This window comes from Pristiophorus japonicus, chromosome 4 (assembly GCF_044704955.1).
Source record: "Pristiophorus japonicus isolate sPriJap1 chromosome 4, sPriJap1.hap1, whole genome shotgun sequence".
NCBI lineage: Eukaryota > Metazoa > Chordata > Chondrichthyes > Pristiophoridae > Pristiophorus > Pristiophorus japonicus.
Window position 1 is genome coordinate 193,228,032 of NC_091980.1, and position 17,820 is coordinate 193,245,851.

The 17,820-nt window shown below is 44.8% G+C and overlaps 1 protein-coding gene across 1 annotated transcript in view; it reads right to left on the reverse strand.

The window, feature by feature from the left end:
• The window catches only part of rdh12 (retinol dehydrogenase 12), a 64,956-nt gene that overhangs the window by 28,544 nt on the left and 18,592 nt on the right, over positions 1-17,820 (reverse strand). The window contains exon 2 of the mRNA XM_070878974.1: positions 146-264. Within this exon, the coding sequence (XP_070735075.1) occupies positions 146-264 (119 nt within the window). The remainder of the gene's footprint in view (positions 1-145; positions 265-17,820) is intronic.

Below are 17,820 nucleotides of genomic sequence, written 5' to 3' on the forward strand. Positions count from 1 at the left end.
GCTTATTTCTCTGTATCGCTATTGCTTACAGACATTGAGTGCATCAAGATTGGGTCAAACAATAAAAGATTTAAGTTGCAACCATATTTGATGTCATATTCAAATACTCTTACACTGATGAGATAATTGCCTGACAATATCTCACCTCTCCGTGCCAGTTCCCATGCTGTTTCCTTTCCAATTCCGGTGTTCGCCCCTGTAATCAAGATGGTTTTCCCATTTAGTCTTGCATTGGATGTGCACACTCCACCACCAGCACATCTCCTGTGAAATAATTTAAAAATATGACATTGTTTGCTTATTTGTGTGCAGTTACTAAGAATATAGAAATGTGGCATTTTAACATTCTTTATTCCACCTGACCCAGGTAAGTTCAATATTATTTTTTGTGTTCCAACTTTCTACAACAGGCCATGAAAATGCAAAGCAGACCACAAACCTTGTTCTGATAAAGTTAATAAAGACAGTCTGAAGTGGCGATTTCGAGCTCTGCTATAATTATAGGGTTAAGAAGGGATCTCAGGGCTAACGGGCTGTTTGGAGTGAAACTGCTTTTAGATCGCTTAGTAAGCAGTTGAGAATAACATGTTGACTTTGCAACAACTAACCGAGGTAGGAACCATATGAGGCCTAGGAAGGTAGAAAAGCAGAACAAAGGACCATACATCAGACATGACTTTTTAACAGGATACCATCTGGCTAGGGCAAGGGTTAAGGCAACGCTAACAAACTGTGGCCACATCAGTCAGGAGCTTGATGAAGGCAGTACCTCGATATTACGCGAGCTAGGCAGAAAACAGAGGCGAGTGACGTAGACCAGTCACTGTGCATGCGGGCTTTAAACGAATCAAATTGTGCCAAAGTATCGTGCACGAGGTTAAGCATGTACGTTTAAGTGTATAAAAAACTGTTGGAAACTATGAATCAGTGGAACAGTGTCCTGGCTAGACCCAGAGCAGGACCTTTCCCCACCGGTGCAAAATAAAGACTATTTGAACTTTCGAACACAGACCTGGTGTTGAGTGTTTATTTCAAATACTCCACTTCAATTGGCGTAGTCGGCAGGATCTCAAGCGGGCGGCGGACACCGGCAGATGGAAGCTATGTCAAAGGCGTGAGTACGTTTTAATTATCACGTACAGTTAGGACGTGGGCAGAAATCTGTCTGGTGTCAGCCGCCTGAAAGATCCGAATCTGCAGGTCTGGGCGGGAATTCAAGTTGTCTGCGGAAAAGTCCCAGGTGAAACAATTGCAATCGGTTGTGTGTGTAAAGTTGCAATTGATAATTGGTATATGTTGCAAGTAATGTTCTCGGCTCGGGAGAAGCGGGCAGGAGACGTACCGCTAACAACCAAAAAGGTTGCAAGTAACGGTCTCACTCGTGAGCAATAAGTAAGAGACGTACCGGTGACAACCAATAAGATTGCAAGTATTAGTCTCACTCAGGGCGAGTAAGTAAGGGACGTACCGCTGAAAAATATAGCCATAGGAAGTGAGAAACGCGAGTGGGGAACAGAGGGGTCTCTGACATGGTATCTAGCAGACAAAAATCGAAAACTAATTGAAATAATGATTAAATCAAATTGGAAGCCAGACAACCCACCCGCTGAATAAAGAAAATGGTGGGAGTCGGAAAAAGGATAAAGCCCTTGTTTTAGTCACTCGCACGTATTATGAATTAAGTAGACGAACTAGACTATTGACTGAGAAAGCGACAAAATAAACCGACAGTAGGTGTGATGGCGACAGCACCCGTCAGGACACACGAAAAGGACAACGATATAGAAGGGGGATCTCTTCACCCAGAGGGTGGTGGGGTCTGGAACTCACTGCCTGAAAGGATGGTAGAGATGGAAACCCTCACCACATTTAAAAGGTAATTGGAGGTGCACTTGGAGTGTACCGGGATCAGAAATTGAACGGGTTTAAGGAATAATGGATAGTTATGACTCAATAAAAAGGAGAAAAGAGAAGATTGTTTCTTTCTTACTGTTCTGATGTTTTTCTTTGGTGTTTAAAAGTTTTTGGGAAAGCATATTCTTGTGTGTAGCTGTGGCTCCTCCCCCTTTTCCAAGTGGCATTGGGAAGTTAAGATTGGAATTACTGAGATTCATTAACCTATTAAAAATCAGACTTTTATTATGGCCATGACAAAATTCTGATTGGTGTAAATTATGTGGAGGGCCTTTAGTTCCGAACATAAGGCATTTCACATCAATAATTGGTATGGTTTAAAAACAATTCTGACCAATATGTAACTGGGGAGAAAAGGATGAAATGCTATTGTGTGCGAAGTTGTTTTTCTGAATGTTTATTTTGTTTTATGTAGGTGACCATCGGGGAGAAGCGATATTGTTTAACGGGGTTACTGGATTGTGCCTGAGGGATCAGGAGGGCACACCACCGTAACCAACTACAGCTGGCCCAGAGTAAAACTCAGGAGTGGGAGGTGGGGTGGGGGGCCAGGTAATGGAACAAAACTATATCAGGGTGGAAGTTTTGAACTCCGGCACAAGGGACCATATATCGTTGATAAAGCTAGTCACATGGTATGTGCAGCTCGGTTACCTAGGAGAATTATTAACCAGATTAAGTTTTTTCAGTTCACCAGCAGGTACCGAGACAAGAGGAAACGGTTATGAAAATGGGGTGCATGCAATAAAGGTGCAGCAGTTATAATGGGTGACTTTAATATGCACATAGATTGGGCTAACCAAACTGGAAGCAATACGGTGGAGGAGGATTTCCTGGAGTGCATAAGGGATGGTTTTTTAGACCAATATGTCGAGGAACCAACTAGGGGGGAGGCCATCTTAGACTGGGTGTTGTGTAATGAGAGGGGATTAATTAGCAATCTCGTTGTGCGAGGCCCCTTGGGGAAGAGTGACCATAATATGGTGGAATTCTGCATTAGGATGGAGAATGAAACAGTTAATTCAGAGACCATGGTCCAGAACTTAAAGAAGGGTAACTTTGAAGGTATGAGGCGTGAATTGGCTAGGATAGATTGGCGAATGATACTGAAGGGGTTGACTGTGGATGGGCAATGGCAGACATTTAGAGACCGCATGGATGAACTACAACAATTGTACATTCCTGTCTGGCGTAAAAATAAAAAAGGGAAGGTGGCTCAACCGTGGCTATCAAGGGAAATCAGGGATAGCATTAAAGCCAAGGAAGTGGCATACAAATTGGCCAGAAATAGCAGCGAACCCGGGGACTGGGAGAAATTTAGAACTCAGCAGAGGAGGACAAAGGGTTTGATTAGGGCAGGGAAAATAGAGTACGAGAAGAAGCTTGCAGGGAACATTAAGACGGATTGCAAAAGTTTCTATAGATATGTAAAGAGAAAAAGGTTAGTAAAGACAAACGTAGGTCCTCTGCAGTCAGAATCAGGGGAAGTCATAACGGGGAACAAAGAAATGGCGGACCAATTGAACAAGTACTTTGGTTCAGTATTCACTGAGGAGGACACAAACAACCTTCCGGATATAAAAGGGGTCGGAGGGTCTAGTAAGGAGGAGGAACTGAGGGAAATCCTTATTAGTCGGGAAATTGTGTTGGGGAAATTGATGGGATTGAAGGCCGATAAATCCCCAGGGCCTGATGGACTGCATCCCAGAGTACTTAAGGAGGTGGCCTTGGAAATAGTGGATGCATTGACAGTCATTTTCCAACATTCCATTGACTCTGGATCAGTTCCTATGGAGTGGAGGGTAGCCAATGTAACCCCACTTTTTAAAAAAGGAGGGAGAGAGAAAACAGGGAATTATAGACCGGTCAGCCTGACATCGGTAGTGGGTAAAATGATGGAATCAATTATTAAGGATGTCATAGCAGTGCATTTGGAAAGAGGTAATATGATAGGTCCAAGTCAGCATGGATTTGTGAAAGGGAAATCATGCTTGACAAATCTTCTGGAATTTTTTGAGGATGTTTCCAGTAGAGTGGACAAGGGAGAACCAGTTGATGTGGTATATTTGGACTTTCAGAAGGCTTTCGACAAGGTCCCACATAAGAGATTAATGTGCAAAGTTAAAGCACATGGGATTGGGGGTAGTGTGCTGACATGGATTGAGAACTGGTTGTCAGACAGGAAGCAAAGAGTAGGAGTAAATGGGGACTTTTCAGAATGGCAGGCAGTGACTAGTGGGGTACCGCAAGGTTCTGTGCTGGGGCCCCAGCTGTTTACACTGTATATTAATGATTTAGACGAGGGGATTAAATGTAGTATCTCCAAATTTGCGGATGACACTAAGTTGGGTGGCAGTGTGAGCTGCGAGGAGGATGCTATGAGGCTGCAGAGCGACTTGGATAGGTTAGGTGAGTGGGCAAATGCATGGCAGATGAAGTATAATGTGGATAAATGTGAGGTTATCCACTTTGGTGGTAAAAACAGAGACACAGACTATTATCTGAATGGTGACAGATTAGGAAAAGGGGAGGTGCAACGAGACCTGGGTGTCATGGTACATCAGTCATTGAAGGTTGGCATGCAGGTACAGCAGGCGGTTAAGAAAGCAAATGGCATGTTGGCCTTCATAGCGAGGGGATTTGAGTACAGGGGCAGGGAGGTGTTGCTACAATTGTACAGGGCCTTGGTGAGGCCACACCTGGAGTATTGTGTACAGTTTTGGTCTCCTAACCTGAGGAAGGACATTCTTGCTATTGAGGGAGTGCAGCGAAGGTTCACCAGACTGATTCCCGGGATTGTGGGACTGACCTATCAAGAAAGACTGGATCAACTGGGCTTGTATTCACTGGAGTTCAGAAGAATGAGAGGGGACCTCATAGAAACGTTTAAAATTCTGACGGGGTTAGACAGGTTAGATGCAGGAAGAATGTTCCCAATGTTGGGGAAGTCCAGAACCAGGGGACACAGTCTAAGGATAAGGGGGAAGCCATTTAGGACCGAGATGAGGAGGAATTTCTTCACCCAGAGAATGGTGAACCTGTGGAATTCTCTACCACAGAAAGTTGTTGAGGCCAATTCACTAAATATATTCAAAAAGGAGTTAGATGAAGTCCTTACTACTAGGGGAATCAAGGGGTATGGTGAGAAAGCAGGAATGGGGTACTGAAGTTGCATGTTCAGCCATGAACTCATTGAATGGCGGTGCAGGCTAGAACACCTATTTTCTATGTTTCTATGATTCATCCTCTCTCGGGGGATGAGGAAGAAAGGGGCCTAATGGGATACCCCACCTAATTAGGTACAGTATGATCGAAATGGAAGTGGACAGGACATGGGAGCTGGAAGAATCTCTTCGGGTCCCACAGATCTGGAACCACCTCCTGTCCACAGACATGCCTCGCAAATCACGCCAATCCACGAAGTAGTAAGAGACATATCGTGAATGGTAGAAGTAGGGACGGCCAAGTAGGATAGGGGTACATTTCCAGTGACGTGGTAATCATACCACTGTAACCGTCCATTATGTCAAGGGGTGCAAGCGGTTGTACAAGCAGTAGAGCTTTAAAAAACTCATCCAAAGGCTCCTTCTCCAATGAATGAACAGATTTATGGGAAAAGCGAACTGTTTCTCATAAACACATCCTGGGACCAACAAATGGGCTAATGGTAATCCCAACTCAGATGATATTGTACCATAATGTGCATCATGAAGTGGTACCTGTAATATTGAATCTGACCAAAGTGGGACTACCTGGGTGGTGCAAGCCTAAAACAGTGCCGTTGCATGGGAGAATGATAAAGGGATTTTGGCAGAGGGCCAAGTACAACCTGCACTGAATTCAGGGAGCGTGATGGGCTTGATCATATCATGACAAGAATGGTGCTGAGACTATTGGGGAGAATCATAACAGAATGCGGTGAGGCCTGATTAATATGTTGCAACGATTTAATGCTAAAAAGGGGGTAAACCAGATTATTGAAGTGGATCTAATCATCGTCAATGAAACGGCTCAAAGTAATGTATGGATCTTCGTTAGTGGAACAAGCCCAAGGAAACTGCAGCATATTGCAGAGGAAAAGCTCTTTCTGGGTAACTGATCGAGACCTGAAGGCAATGTCCACTTATCAACTTACGAAGACTCTGTACACTAACAACGCATTTGGAAAGCAGTGACAGGATCGGTCCAAATCAACATGGATTTATGAAAGGGAAATCATGCTTGACAAATCTGGAATTTTTTGAAGATGTAACTAGTAGAGTAGACAAGGGAGAACCAGTTGATGTGGTGTATTTGGACTTTCAAAAGACTTTTGACCAGGTCCCACACAAGAGATTGGTGTGCAAAATTAAAGCACATAGTATTGGGGTAATGTACTGAAGTGGATAGAGAATTTGTTGGCAAACAAGAATCAGAGAGTCAGGATAAATGGGTCCTTTTCAGAATGGCAGGCAGTGACTAGTGAGGTGCCTCAGGGCTCAGTGCTGGAACTCCAGCTATTTACAATATACATTAATGATTTAGATGAAGGAATTGAGTGTAATATCTCCAAGTTTGCAGATGACACTAAACTGGGTGGCGGTGTGAGCTGTGAGGAGGACGCCAAGTGGCTGCAGGGTGACTTGGACAGATTAGGTGAGTGGGCAAATGCATGGCAGATGCAGTATAATGTGGATAAGTGTGAGGTTATCCACTTTGGGGGCAAAAACAGGAAGGCAGATTATCTGAATGGCGGCAGATTAGGAAAAGGGGAGGTGCAACGAGACCTGGGTGTCATGGTACATCAGTCATTGAAAGTGGGCATGCAGGTACAGCAGGCGGTGAAGAAGGCAAATGGTATGTTGGCCTTCATAGCTAGGGGATTTGAGTATAAGAGCAGGGAGGTCGTACTGCAGTTATACAGGGTCTTGGTGAGGTCTCACCTGGAATATTGTGTTCAGTTTTGGTCTCCTAATCTGAGAAAGGACATTCTTGCTATTGAGGGAGTGCAGCAAAGGTTCACCAGACTGATTCCCGGGATGGCTGGTCTGACATATGACGAGAGACTGGATTGACTGGGCCTTTATTCACTGGAGTTTAGAAGGATGAGAGGGGATCTCATAGAAACATATAAAATTCTGACAGGACTGGAGAGATTAGATGCAGGAAGAATGTTTCCAATGTTGGGGAAGTCCAGAACCAAGGGACATAGTCTAAGGATAAGGGGTAAGCCATTTAGGACTGAGATTAGGAGAAACTTCTTCACTCAGAGAGTTGTTAACCTGTGGAATTCCCTGCCGCAGAGAGTTGTTGATGCCAGTTCGTTAGATATATTCAAGAGGGAGTTAGATGTGGCCCTTACGGCTAAAGGGATTAAGGGGTATGGGAAGAAAGCAGGAGTACTGAGGTGAAAGATCAGCCATGATCTTATTGAATGGTGGTGCAGGCTCGAAGAGCCGAATTGCCTACTCCTGCATCTATTTTCTATGTTTCTATGTTTCTAAGTCAGAAGGTTGGTACAGGTGGACCCGGTGGCACGAGTGTCATTTACATTATCCTGTTAGAGATAGTATGGTATTACCCAATCATACCTGAGAAAATTTAGTAGGACACAATGAACACCGGAAAATTTAACCTGGGTGGATGGGAAAAACATGTGTAGCCCCAGGCCAAATTGGGTGTGCTCAAGCTCAGGACATGTTCATTTGCCTCTACAATGTGGTAGAACATGCAGCCTCTGCATGCGGATTTAATTGGGATGGGATAACATGGAACTGCACTATGAAGGTAATTGCGGGACAGCATTTTCCCGTATGATCTGTATCAAGATCGAAGGGTGAATATTGTGTCAGCATCATACACCGGGAATACCAGTACGGTACCAACCGGACTTGTCCCATCGCGACGGGAATGTTTGTTTTACCCCAGTCCAAACTGAGAGACTTGGGCGTGGGTTTCATTAAGTAGTTAATTACGTAGGCAAATAAATATCACTGTAAGAAAGGAGTTAAAAGTGTAACTGCCAATGGGAAGATATAATGAATTTGGATAGTTAATTGGGCCAATTGAGGACTAAGTACAATTGGCATTAAGCGAAATGGGGAACAGAGGGTCACAACGACAAGACGCTGAGGTGATACTTATGCTCCATATGATCGAGATAGTCAGACAATGAACCACAAGACCATGTGTGGTTTTCAGCTTAACAACCGACACACACTATCAGTATGCGGCGAGGATGGCAACTGTTAACACATTTGACATAGCCAGCATAGACCAAGAAGTTCAAGACTTAGCCTAACGTTTGAGAAACCTTTTACTAAAAGGGAAACGATCTGACTTCACAGTTGTCAAACAGGGCATGAGGTCGCCAGACAAATGCTGTAAGTCGAGGAAATCCAAGAGCCTCAGGCACAAACTATCAATAAGATAAGTGTGTGACTAAATAATCTAACCCAAGAAACACAAAGAACTTGTATGTGCAATATACGGCACGTGGGGCTCAATTTTCCCTGTTCATCTGTGCCATTTTTTTGGCACGCGACGTTTTTTTTGGTGCATTTATTTTTTTCAAAGTTTCCCCCTGTGATCTGTACCGCGTAACTGACTTAGTTACGATTTTTCTAGGCCAGTTTTTTTTTAAAAACGTCAAGTCAGCACCGGTTTTTTCAATTGTTTGCAGTTTGGCCAACATTTCTTTCTCTTAGGTCGGCGTATCTGGCCACTCCCGAAAAACCTTCTGGTGAGTTAAGAAACCAGCGCACATTCACAAATCTGCGTTGAAAGACACCATTGTTTTTAAATCGAAGATTTTTGAGGTAGTCAAGAACACTGTCAAAATCAATAATAAAGTTCAACTTTTTATTTTAAACCTGTCAACGTAGAAGTGTAAATTTGTTATATTTCAGAAGTTTTCTCATTTTTCAAACTCACTCACACGCCGTCAGCGAACGTCTTGAAGCAGGGCTGGAGGGTCGTAGGTTTGGCCAGCAGAATCGATCCCGCGCCCGAACATGGGCTCGGCTACAAAATAAATTGTCATGCGGGGGGGGGGGGGGGGGCGGGGGATGGAGAGAGTGACTGAGGCGCCGATCGGAAGGCTTGGAACCCCTGGGAGGAGGAGGGAGAGAGAGAAGTCACAACTCCAATTAAAGGGGGGGTGGGGGCGGGGGGAAAGAGAGAGAAGTCACAAGACCTGGTGTGGTCCATCCATACAGACCTGGAGGGATACAACTTCAAACCTGTGCTGCCTGCTTTCCTGCCATTTTGAGCTTTGTACCTGCACCTGAGTGATGCAGACTGTATCAAAAGGCTGTGTTTCCACAAATAAGTTGTAAGTGAGATCTGCGAGTTAGTAAAAGCAGACCTGCAACCTAGAAGCATCAGGAGGACTGCTTTGTCAGTTGAAGTGAAGGTTACACAGCTGCACTTTCATTCTATGCCTCCGGATCATTTCAAACTACAACTGGGGATGTGTGTGCCTTCTCTCAACATGCAGCACATGTCTCCATTCGCCAGGTCACGGCTGCATTGTACGCACGTAGCAATGACTTCATAAAGTTCCCCATGACCACCAAAGCAACCCATGACAGGGCTATGGGCTTCTCCAGGATTGCTGGCTTCCCAAAAGTAAAGGGCTGCATTGATTGTACCCACATCGCCTTGCGAGCACCTTTGAAGGATTTCAAGATGTACAGGAACAGAAAAGGCTTCCACTCCATTAATGTGCAGCTCGTGTGCGACGACATGCATCATATCATGTCAGTCGATGCAAGATACCCTGGCAGCACCCATGATACGTTCATCCTATATGACAGCATTATATTTGCCATGTTTCAGCAACAGCAGCCGCCAGAAGGGCACAGCTGGCCACTGGGAGACAAAGGGTACAGCCTCGCTCCCTGGCTCATGATGCCCTTACGCGTAACCCGGACGGAAGCTGACCATCAATACAACATGGCGCACATTTTGCCGCACAGCATTATTGAGAGGACCATTGGCATCTTGAAACAGCGTTTCCAATGCCTGGAGCATTCCGGAGGCTACTTGCAATACTCCCGAGATTGTCGGTCCGTTCACTGTTGTGTGCTGCATGCTGCATCATGAGGCAGCAGCACCTGGTAGTGGAAGACCTACCTCTGGTGAGAGTGGCTGACGATAATGATGTGGAAGATGCAGGTGACGAGCAGGAGGAGGAGGGGGAGGAGGAGGACGAGGATGAGGAAGCCATAAAAGTCCCTGAGGCCAGAGCACGACGGCAGAGGAGGACGGGCTTTAATGATTGTTCGAGCCTTGCGCCAGCAGCTCATCCATGAATGCTTTACTGATGCCTGAGGGCTCAGCGACAACTATTCCACATGGACATGTTTACTGTTTGGTGCTGTTCCGTAATGTTGTGTTGTGTTAATGGAACATGATTCAGTTTTAATGTAAAATATATTTTGTTCAAAAGTTTACAATGTACTTAACTTAAATAAAATTATTCTTGTATCAAACTTTACTTTAATATCACACTTTAAGATCACTTATGTAGTGGTCACCATTGCGCAATAATCTTCTGCAACTTGGTTCCAGCGTTTTTTCATTTCTTTGGGTGGAACTTTTGTGTGACCTCTGCTGGTGTCCATCTGTTCTCAATCACAATAACTAGCGCCTCCACTTCATCCTGTAAGAAATTCTTGGTCCTTGCACTGCGTTGCATCTTGTATTGCTCCAGCTGCGATATTTCCAATGCTCTCACACAGCACTCGACGTTCTCACACACACAACTGGCTCTCCAAAAATGGCCGATTGCCAAACGCGAGCTGTACTGAGCGTGCGTGTCCATTGAAATGACGTCAAAAATGTAACTTTTTTTCCCCCGTGCATGCGCAGAAGGTGAGGCTTCGTTTGTCGGTGCAGACAGCAGGCTCCACTCCCTGAGGTGACTGGACACGCTGTGCAGTGCCAAATTCAAATTATACATCGGGGAAACTTTGGCCAAATATTTCTGGTGCCTTTCTGGCCTAGAAAAATGGACGTAACTCTGGCAATACACCAGAAAATGGGCTTGGGGAAAATTGAGCCCGTGGTTACTAGGGAACATCCAATACAATGTAAACCAGATGAAACAGGGAAAAATCCATGATTGGCCAAGTAATGAGCAGTTGTCCAAATGGACTAAGAGTAGTATTAAAGGTGCAGCGTCCAGAATCCAGAGTTCCAGAATCTGTACTCTGGACCGACCGGTGGTAGGGTTGTCCAGAATCCATAAAATGTTCCAGAATTTGGACCCGACCACCCTGCCAATCTCAGGGCCCCACCACTGCCCGACCTCGAGCCTCGCCACCACTGCCCTTACCTCAAGGCTTCCTTGCCGGCCCACCCAGCGACCTCCTTGGCGGGGCCCTTGCCCCAACCCCTCCGCGGCAGGGCCAGCCCGCCCAACGACCTCCTCAGCGGGTCCAGCCCGACGACCTCCTCAGCGGGGTCCGACGCAAACACCTCCTCGATGCGCCCCGGCCGGCCCAACGACATCCTTGGTAGGGACGGTCCAATGACAACCTCCTCAGCGGGGCCTCACCAAATGACGTCTTCGGTGGGCCCGGATGGCCCGAACAGCTCCTCGGCAGGTACCCCCCCCCCCCCCAATGACGTTCCGAAATCCAGAAATACCCGAACCTGGGCTCAGGTGTTATCAGATTCATGACAGCAGAAAGACGTTCCAAAGTCCAGAAAAACACGGAATCCAAAACTGCCTCGGTCCCGAGGGTTCCGGATTCGGGATGCTGCACCTGTACCCTCTGCGATATTCGCAAGACAACACAAGTGTTCTTGTCCCCAAATAATTGTATTACCAGAGAAGTAAAATTGATAGGTATGGTCCTAGCGATCCCACAAATAGAGGGCGCGGAGGCCGAGCCTCTGTGGACAGTACAGAACATTGGCGAGATACAAGGTCAATCCCAGGTCCGGTTCCACAATATGCCCCCCCATGTGCTGAAACAATGTAGCACATTCCAAGGGGTGCACATCGACGGCTGCATGCAATATTTGGATGGGATAGTGTGCGCATACCCCATAGAAGGAGGGCAACGTGTGGCGTGCGGGTTCACTCAGACAGTTAATTGCATGTTGGAAATCAGCTCCCACAGTCAGGAAAGAACTGAGGTGGCAGCCCGGGATACTGGGACGTACTGCATATCTACCAAAGAAATTGAGTACAAATATGGTAGAGTTAAATGTCCGATCCCACAACCTAATTTCTGTTTTATGCCCAAAGCTGTGGTCCAGATAGGCCATCGATACCTATTTCCACAAAAGGAGGAACGCATAAAGAACATCACTTTGAACAACCCGGAATGAATTGATGAAATGAAACAATTCGAGATAGCCAGTTGGCAGAGCATTCCTTGTCTCGAAAAACATTTGACGCAATTGAAAAAGGACACTGAGAATATAAAAGGATATTATCATGAGATTTTGAAGGATTCCATACAGCATTTGAAGGACATCAAAGAAACCCTGAAGGACACTCAGTGGTGGGAACATGTATGGAACTTAGGAATGAATGTGAATATCCATCTATGGATTCGTATAGTTTCTCACGTACTGGTGGTTATACAGTTAGGGCTAGCAGTTGAATGGGGATTAGGTTGTGGGAGACATGCAGGAAAAGGCAAAGGAAGGGGAAAGCAAAGGCTTTAATTATGGAACAGCGAAAGTTGTTAGCCAAGCACCCTGAAATACTTGGGAGACGTGGTCACATCCCAAGTCCCCGAAACCGCGAAGCTGACCACAGAACTGGGCAGGGGACACAGGACGGAGCAGAATTAGGTTGATATTCATGGGCTGGGTAGCCAAGTACCAAAAGGGGAGACTGAAGTGGGGATTTCGAGCTCTGCTATAATTATAGGGTTAAGGGGTCTCGGGGCTAATGGGCTGTTTGCAGTGAATCAGCTTTTGGATCGCTTAAAAAAGCAGTTGAGAATAACATGTTGACTTTGCAAGAACTAACCGAGGTAGGAACCACAACGGGTCTAGGAGGGTAGAAAAGCAGAACAAAGGACCAGACATTAGACATGACTCTTTTAACAGGATACTATCTGGCTAGGGCAAGGGTTAAGGTAACAATAACAAATTGTGGCCACATCAGTCAGGAGCTTGATGAAGGCGGTACCTCGATGTTACGTGAGCTAGGTAGAAAACAGAGTGGACCAGTCACTGTGCATGCGGGCTTTAAACTAATCAAATTGTGCAAAAGGACATAGACAGGCTAAGTGAGTGGGCAAAAATTTGGCAGATGGAGTATAATGTTGGAAAGTGTGAGGTTATGCACTTTGGCAGAAAAAAAATCGAAGAGTAAGTTACTATTTAAATGGAGAAAAATTGCAAAGTGCTGCAGTACAGTGGGACCTGGGAGTACTTGTGCATGAAACACAAAAGGATAGTATGCAGGTACAGCAAGTGATCAGGAAGGCCAATGGAATCTTGGCCTTTATTGCAAAGGGGATGGAGTATAAAAGCAGGGAAGTCTTGCTACAGCTGGGATACTGCGTGCAGTTTTGGTTTCTATATTTAAGAAAGGATACTCTTGCTTTGGAGGCCATTCAGGGAAGGTTCACTAGGTTGCTTCCGGAGATGAGCGGGTTGACATGAGGAAAGGTTGAGTAGGTTAGGCCTCTACTCATTGGAATTCAGAAGAATGAGAGGTGATCTTATCGAAACGTATAAGATTATGAGGGGGCTTGACAAGGTGGATGCAGAGAGGATGTTTCCAATGGTAGGGAAGACTAGAACTATGGGGCATAATCTTAAAATAAGAGGCCGCCCATTTAAAACTTAGATGAGGAGGAATTTCTTCTCTCGTAAAGTTGTAAATCTGTGGAATTCGCTGCCTCAGAGAGCTGTGGAAACTGGGTCATTGAATAAATTTAAGACAGAGAGGGACAGTTTCTTAACCATTATGGGAATAAGGGGTTATGGGGAGCGGGCGGGGAAGTGGACCTGAGTCCATGATCGGATCAGCCATGATCGTATTAAATGGCGGAGCAGGCTCGAGGGGTCGTGTGGCCTACTCCTGTTCCTATTTCTTATATTCTTATGGATTGTGCACAAGGTTGAGCATGTACGTTTAAAGGTATAAAAAGCTGCTGGAAACTACGAATCAGTGGAATAGTCTCCTGGCTAGACGCAGGGCAGGACCTTTCCCCACCGGTGCAAAATAAAGACGGCTTGAACTTTCGAACACAGACCTGGTGTCGAGTGTTTAATCAAATACTCCACTTCACAGTCACATTACGAGATGTACCTACATGCTGTTTGCTCTGTGTCAGGAGAGCGAATTTGGTTCATTGGCAAGGCATTGGGGGTTGGAGACAGAGAAAGTAAATTGTAATGATTTAAACAGTTAATGTATGCATGGTGATCTCCTAGACTGATTTTGATTGTCTCAGGGGGTCAAAGAGGATTTCCCCCCCTTTTTTGGTTCCGGGGATTCCTTTTCTAGCTATTTGTTTCTCCGTGAGATTACATGGCTGTGGGGCGGAGGCATGGTGGAAGTGTCTAAACAGGATGCTCCGGCATCATGAGTGCGGGCAGGCTTGATGAAGCAGTTAGTCTGTTCTTTTTGTATGTTCATAATAATAAATGTCTAGCTTACTCAAAAATAGCAAGCAAATGCACCATTTAATGTAGAACTTAACTTTGCAGATAAGGAAGATACCATTTTAACAGTAAATTTCTGTGACCTGCATGGTGCTGGCATGAATGTCTGGGAAATTGCAGCTCGTTCCTTTCAATTTCAGAGGGGCAATGACAGTGAACGCTGACAGTTACGCTGTCATTACCACCGCACAATCTGGGCCAATGTGTTGCTGAGCAGCAATCCTAAAATGACACAACACAGAAGGCGGCCATTCAACTCATCATGCCAGTGCCAGCTCTTTGGTACAGCTATCCAATTAATCCCACTCCCCTGCTCGTTCTCAATAGCCCTTGTAGAGGGCTATTGTTTCCCCTTCAAGTTTTTATCCAATTCTCTTTTTAATGTTATTAATGAATCTGCTTCCATTACCCTTTCAGGCAGTGCATTCCAGATCCCAATAACTCGCTGTGTAAAAAGCTGTTTCCTCATGTCGCCTCTGGTTCTTTTGCCAATCACCTTAAATCTGTGTCCTCTGGTTACTGACCCTTCTGCCACTGGAAACAATTTCTCCTTATTTACTCTATTAAAACCATTCAAGATTTTGAACACCTCTATCAAATCTCATATTAACCTTTTCTGCTCTGAGGAGAAAAACCCCAGCGTCTCCATTCTCTCCACAAAACTGAAGTCCCTCATTCCTGGTACCATTCTAGTAAATCTACACCCTCTACAAGGCCTTGACATCCTTTCTAAAGTGTGGTGCCCAGAATAGTCCAGCTGAGGCCTAACCAGTATTTTAGAAAGGTTTTGTATAAATTCCTTGCTTTTGTACTTGATGTCTCTATTAATAAAGCCAAGGATCCCATATGCTTTTTTAACAGCCTTCCCAATTTCTCTTGCCACCTTCAAAAACTTGGGCACATACAACCCAGGTCTCTCTGTTCCTGCACCCCTTTTAAAATTGTACCAATTAGTTTATATTACCTTGCCTCTTCCTGCAAAAATGTATCATGTCAGACTTTGCATTAAGTTTCATGTCTGCCCATTTCACCAGTCTGTCTGTGTCCTCCTGAAGTCTGTTACTATCCTCCTCAATGTTTACTACGTTTCCGAGTTTCATGTCAGCTTCAAACTTTTAAATATGCCCTATATACCCAAGTCCAGGTCATTAATATATATCAAAAATAGCAGTGGTACTAACACTGACCACTGTATACCCCCTCCAGTCTGAAAAACCACTATTCTCTGCTTTCTGTCCCTGAGCCAATTTTATATCCATGCTGCCACAGTCCCTTTAATACCCTGGGCTTTAATTTCGCTATCAAGTCTATTATGTGGTACTTTGTCAAATGCCTTTTGAAAGTCCACATACACAACAAAAACTGCACTATCTTCATCAACCATTTCCGTTACTTTATCAAAGAACTCAATCAAGTTAGTCAAACACGATTTGTCTTTAACAAATCCATGCTGACTTTCATTGTTATCCCATACTTTTCCAAATGCAAATTAATTTTGTCCCAGATTAATGTCTCAAAGTTTCCCCACCGACGTAAAGCCGACTTGGCCTGTAGTTGCTGGGTTTATCCTTTTCCCTTTCTTTAAACATTTGCAATCCTCCAGTCCTCTGGCACCACCCCCATATCTAAGGAGGATTGGAAGATTGTGGGCAGAGCCTTTGCAATTTCCACCCTTACTTCCTTCAGTAAACTAGGATGTATCCCATCCGGACTGGATGAGTATTCAACTGCAGTATTGTGTGCAATTCTGGGCACCGCACTTTAGGAAGGACGTGAAGGCCTTCAAGAGGGTGCAGAAAAGATTTACAAGAATGGTTCCAAGGATGAGGGACTTCAGTTACGTGGATAGACTAGAGAAGCTAGGGTTGTTCTCCTTGGAGTAGAGACAGTTGAGAGAAGATTTGATAGAGGTGTTCAAAATCATGATGGGTCTAGACAGAGTAGATAGAGAGAAACTGTGCCTATTGGCAGAAGGGTCGAGAACCAGAGGACACAGATTTAAGGTGATTGGCAGAAGAATCAAAGGCGACGTGAGGAAAAACTTTTTTATGCAGCGAGTGGTCATGATCTGGAATGCACTGCCTGAAATGGTGGTGGAGGCAGATTCAATCATGACTTTCAAAAGGGAGTTGGATAAGTACCTGATGGAAAATGAATTGCAGCGCCGCAGGGAAAGGGTGGGGGAGTGGGACTAGCTGACGTGCTCTTGCTCTTGAACTTTACAATTGTCATAAGCCTCTTTTTGTGTCTCATTTTAACCTCAATTTTTCCCCCTCATGGGAATGTGTCTACTTCCTCCCCAAACTGTCTCCTCTTTGAAAGCCTCCATTGTTCAATTACTGTTTTGCCTAACAAGTTTTGATTCCAATCCACCTGAGCCAGATCCCTTTTCAACTCACTGAAGTTAGCTGGCCTCTAGTTAAGTATTTTTACGCTTGATTGTACCATAACTCTTTGCCATAACTACTCTAAACCTGATAATATTATGATCCCCAAATGCTTGCCCCACTTCAATCCCCAGAACTAGATCCAGCACTGCTTTCCTCATACGGCTGGAAAAATACAGATCAAGAAAGTTCTCTTACACACATATTTCAGAAATTTCTCTCCCTCTTTGCCCTTTACACTATTACTACCCCAGTCTATATTAGGATAATCAGAGTAATTAATTCAGTGCATTGAAAAAGGTTCTGGCCCAGGTGGATTAGAATTAAAGATTGGCAGGTTAAACAGTAAATGAGCAATGTGAGGCATTCAAATCGAGGACAGTTCTGCTGCAAATTAGACATATTCTCATGAGGGGGAAAAGAAGGGCATCCAAAGCTAGAGCTGCCTGCATGACTAAAGATATAGGGGCTAGATTTTTGGTTTTCAGAAAGAGTCGTTTTACGCCAAAATTACCATTTTCACTGCGCTACCGTTTTTAGGCCCAACTTTCGGCCTTTACGTCTGGGCGCATCGGTAAAGTTGGCGTTGCACGAGGATTCGCGGCGCAAACCATGTGTTTCGGCAACTTTAGTCCTGGGCTGCAAGAGAGGTCTTAGAGGAGGGGGGGAAAATAAAATTGCAAAAAATTTTTTTTTAATTCACAAAACATTCAAAAAACCCTTGCCTACTAAATCACTGAGAAATAATTAAAAAATAAAAATCTTAACTTACCTTTTTGCAGATCTTCATACTTACCGCTGCTAGCAGGGCTACACCGACAGGTTTGACCCCGTCAGTATTCTGGGTGTGGCATACAGGTCCCGCGAGAGAGCCGAAAGTACGACGGTAACGCAA